The sequence below is a fragment of the Pavona decussata genome, unplaced genomic scaffold (assembly GCF_977016875.1).
Source record: "Pavona decussata unplaced genomic scaffold, jaPavDecu1.1 SCAFFOLD_300, whole genome shotgun sequence".
Classification (NCBI taxonomy): domain Eukaryota; kingdom Metazoa; phylum Cnidaria; class Anthozoa; order Scleractinia; family Agariciidae; genus Pavona; species Pavona decussata.
This window is the reverse complement of record NW_028145697.1, coordinates 4,586,171-4,590,438: the sequence shown is the minus strand read 5'-3', so window position 1 is coordinate 4,590,438 and position 4,268 is coordinate 4,586,171. Positions and strand designations below refer to the sequence as shown.

Below are 4,268 nucleotides of genomic sequence, written 5' to 3'. Positions count from 1 at the left end.
AAAGAAAGAAGTATGGATTCTTTCCAAATTGCCTGATTTCTATTCCTTAAACTACATCCAACTTAAAAATATCGCTTGGTTTGGTTTGAAAATGGCATGATGACTCAATGCAAAACATCAACCTTTTGCAGGTTTGTGTAAAAAAGGTGCTCAATGCACCACGGATAGTTCATAATTTACATCAATTATCTAGTACAGTGTGTATTATAAATACATACTTGCTAGTAATGAATGAAACTGTACAACCAGTGGTAAGGCGATGAAGTACACCAGTGCACATTTCTTGCTGAAATCCTTTAAGCAGTGCACATTGGAACAACAGGAGATCTTTTGAAGTCCAATGTACTGATAACAGAAACTACAGTAATAATGATATTCGATAGGCTTCTTAAGCTGTCGAAAGAAGCAATTTAGAACAGCAGTTGATTTCGCAAAGCAATTAGGTACAAGAAGGTGCACATTTATAAAAGTCAAAAGGTCGGCCAAAACCAATCCAGTTAAACTATGCCTCATAGCAAAGGCGATGATCAACAGTAAGCTAACAGAAAATGTACTGTAATAGGCGAGCCAGCATACAAAGGGGAGTCATTAGAAGAGGATAGCTCTGTAATTTTCACAAAGCTATCCACACTGTCACTGTTTTCATCCAAATCCTCAGTAATCTGACTAGCACCAAGGGCTGGATCGTCAGAGAAATGCTGAACTTGTGAAAACATGCACGTGTCATTACAAACATCTTCATGAAATCCACCCCAAAAAAGCTTGTTGACAGTTCCATTCACCGAAGATTCATCTGCCAGTTGGTCCTGTGCATCAACCATTGGGTCTGTCTCTTGCCAGAAACCCTTCCAGTAGATCGAAAATTCCACAGTCTTCAAGACAAATATCGTCTCTTTGATCAGAGTAGTCACTTTAATTGTTGTAGAAGGTTTGACAATTGTTTCCATTTGCTTTGTCTTCAAAAGAAGCGCAATCTTCTTTAGAAAGTTTCTGACGATGCTTTGATGTTCTAGGAACTTTAACCAACGGATTTGATGAATAAGACAAGTAACTACCTCTTTGCCTCTTAATATTTTCGGAAATGCTTTCTTTTCACCCGCCATGTTCGAATCTCAAACTAGTTGCCAGTCCTTGATGGCCCAAATTGAATCACGCATGCTCAGTTCTTTGGCCTCCTTTTGTGGCGGGCATGACAGAGCTGAATAACGTCTGCGCATGTCATCAAGACAATGTGAAACCATAGCAACAATTTGGTGAAATGGCAGAATTTTCGAAATGAAAAGCGCCGAGGTTTTTTACTTCAGTTAGGAATTAAGTAGATCAGATAAGTTTCAAACTTTCGCTTGAGACCGACCAGTGATTTTGCTAAAACATATCTCCTGACCACAAAAGTGGCATACGTGAACTTAGCATATATGCCAATGGAGTAGACGTGTTTGCATGCGCTCCTGTATAAGTTAACAATTTACGACTCTTCTCGTCCGAGCAAACAAAAAAGCAAACGCACTAGCATGACCTAAATATAACACTGCAGAGATGCCGCCAAAACCTAGCGAAAAGCGTTCGCGTGTGTCAAGTTTCGAAGAAGAAGGCAGCCGCCTCAACGCCCTTGACTGGGACGCCATCTTAAAAGACATACAGAAGAAATTAGAAAAGCTGGGCGTGCTCAACAAGATAAATGAGAGGTTAATTAAAATCGAGACCAAGACTAGTATCATGAAAGACAACATCTCTGAAGCAGAAAAAGGGCTAAACTCCGTCAACAGTGACCTGACCAAATTAAAGTCAAACTTGGAGGAGAAGGCGAACGCCGCAAGGCTCGAAGCACTAGAAGATGAATTAGAAGAGATTTGCAACAGATCATGCAGAAATAACCTGGTTTTCTTCAACGTCCCTGAAAAAGCTGAAGGAAGCGATTGTGCAGCCTTTATCCAATACTTTATTGCTACACATATGGGCCTGGAAGCGCTTTGCGGACACATCGACATCGAACGAGCAGATCGAACCCCAGCCAAATCTAGCACGAAGCAGCCTAGACCAATACACGTAGCCCTTTTACGCTTAACTGACAAGATGAAGATTTTGGCTAATGCTGCGGCCAGGTTAAAAGGTAACCCTTTCAAAGGAAATCAGATGGGAATTGGGCCTGATTTTGCCGAGAAGACACAGGATAAAAGGAAAGCTCTCCTCCCTTTAAAGAAGCACCTTAAGGAAAAGCTCGGGCAAGATTCCAAAGTTTTTATCAGCTATCATGCAACCTTAAAGTATGTAAACGAAGATGGCAAGCTGAAAATAGTGAAAGATGGTGACTTTAAAGTGCCCATAACGAAATTTTTTTTATTTTCTCACCTAAATCTAAATATCATCCTTAGAACTTCAGTGAAAAAAATTTTCAATTTGGATTAAACACGAATTTTTAATGAATTTTATAAGACGTTCAAATATGCCGCCATTTTGGCCCACCATTCGCATTAGTCTCCTATCGGTTTAGCAAGAGCTGTGACGTAGGTTCAGGAACACGTGACTTCAGCCTTTCTCTGAATCTCATTGAAAACAAGTTGCGGTATTTCAGCACGTTTCTTGATAATGCCGGAAATATGTGTTGCAGCGAGATGTGAAAACATCAAAGACGAAGCAAATGGAATAAGCACGCACAGGATTCCTTTCTCTGGCACCACATGCCTGCAAAGACTGAGGAGGTGAAAGAAATGGATCGATTTTGTGCTGGAGTGGAGGAAGATGTGGACGCCTGGAAGACCTCGTCCTTGTGCTCAATGCACTTCAATAACAAGGATTTCACAAGGCTGATGAATTCCGGTTTAAACTTAAAACGTGAACTGAAGCAGGAAGACATCTGCCTTTGTGTTTATTCTTCAAAACATGCTATGCAAAAGGAAGACGAAGACCAAGAGCTACCTTCGACACGTCTAAACATCTGCCAGGAAGACACAAGCGAGTTTAAAGCCAGCCTTGAATTCTCACAGAAAGATATCGATGAACTAAAGCTGAAGATTGAAACTGAGGTTGAAGCAGATATCAATGATATTTATGATTGTATCGACTACCACATGGATAAACTAGAATACCTAGAGAACCAAAGTCGAAGGAACAACATCCGAATTGATGGCATACCAGAAGAAGAGAATGAATCGTGGGACACTACAGCGGATAAAGTCAAACATGTCCTCACAGAGAAGCTCGGCCTTGCTGCAGCGCCCGACATCGAACGCGCCCATCGTGTCGGTCGATTTGTTGCTGGTTCCAGAAGACGCCCTCGTACGATTGTCTGTAGGCTTCGCGACTGGAGACAAAAGGACTTGATTATTAGCAGTGCAAGAAGAACCAAGCCCGCTGGTTTATTTATCAACGAGGATCTATCGAAGGAAACCATCGAGAAGCGCGAGGTTCAGAGGCCAAAAATGGAAGATGCTAAACGAAATGGGAAAATGGCTTACTTCGTTTTGGATAGACTGGTTGTGAAAGATAGACCTGCTCAATCCAGATCTAGCTAAGTTCAAACAAGTTACTTATATTACTAGTAATAATGTCAGCAACACAATGTTCATTTTCAGAGGTACTGCCCTTTAATCATTAAGACGATTCTAGCTTTTATCTTGCGCTCTATGAATTTCAAAATGGCTCGGTTCACTTTGACCCCGATAGATTTTCTAGTCTACATTACAATCCAATTTTTTGTAATTCAAGCGTTTCTTTGACACAGTCAGACTGTCTTGATCCTGATATTAATTTCAACACAGGAAAGACTCCCTGCGATTATTTCATTGAAAATCAATTTAATGAAATGCTCTTACACGAAAATTTTTCTGGTGCTGACTTCTCTCTTCTTCACCTTAATATTCGTAGCCTTTCACTCAATTTAAACAGCCTAACTAATCTTTTATCATGCTTAGACATTAAGTTTTCTGTCATCGGAATTTCTGAGACTTGGCTAAGTGAGTCTTCCCATCCGACCGATATTAATGGTTTTAAGTTTCTTCACAAACATAGGCAAAATAGAATTGGAGGTGGGGTAGGTTTGTATGTTTCAAACGATCTGGAGTTCAAACTTCGAGAAGATTTGTCCATCAGTAATGTTGACATTGCAGAATCACTATTCATTGAAGTGATAAGACCTCGGGAAAAAAATATAGTTGTTGGTATTGTGTATAGACCTCCTAATCAAAGAGTTGACGATTCGTGTCATCAAACAATGAATCATTAGATAAAATCTCTAGTGAGAACAAAATATGCTTCCTCATGGGGGATTT

At 40.3% G+C, this 4,268-nt stretch overlaps 1 protein-coding gene across 1 annotated transcript; it reads left to right on the top strand.

Moving 5' to 3' along the window:
- The first annotated feature begins 1,249 nt into the window (after positions 1-1,249).
- LOC146454748 (uncharacterized) lies at positions 1,250-3,512 on the top strand. Its single transcript, XM_085095349.1, has 2 exons — positions 1,250-2,316; positions 2,895-3,512. The coding sequence occupies exons 1-2, from the start codon at positions 1,537-1,539 to the stop codon at positions 3,510-3,512; spliced, it is 1,398 nt and encodes a 465-aa protein (XP_084951475.1). The 5' UTR covers positions 1,250-1,536.
- Positions 3,513-4,268: the final 756 nt, after the last annotated feature.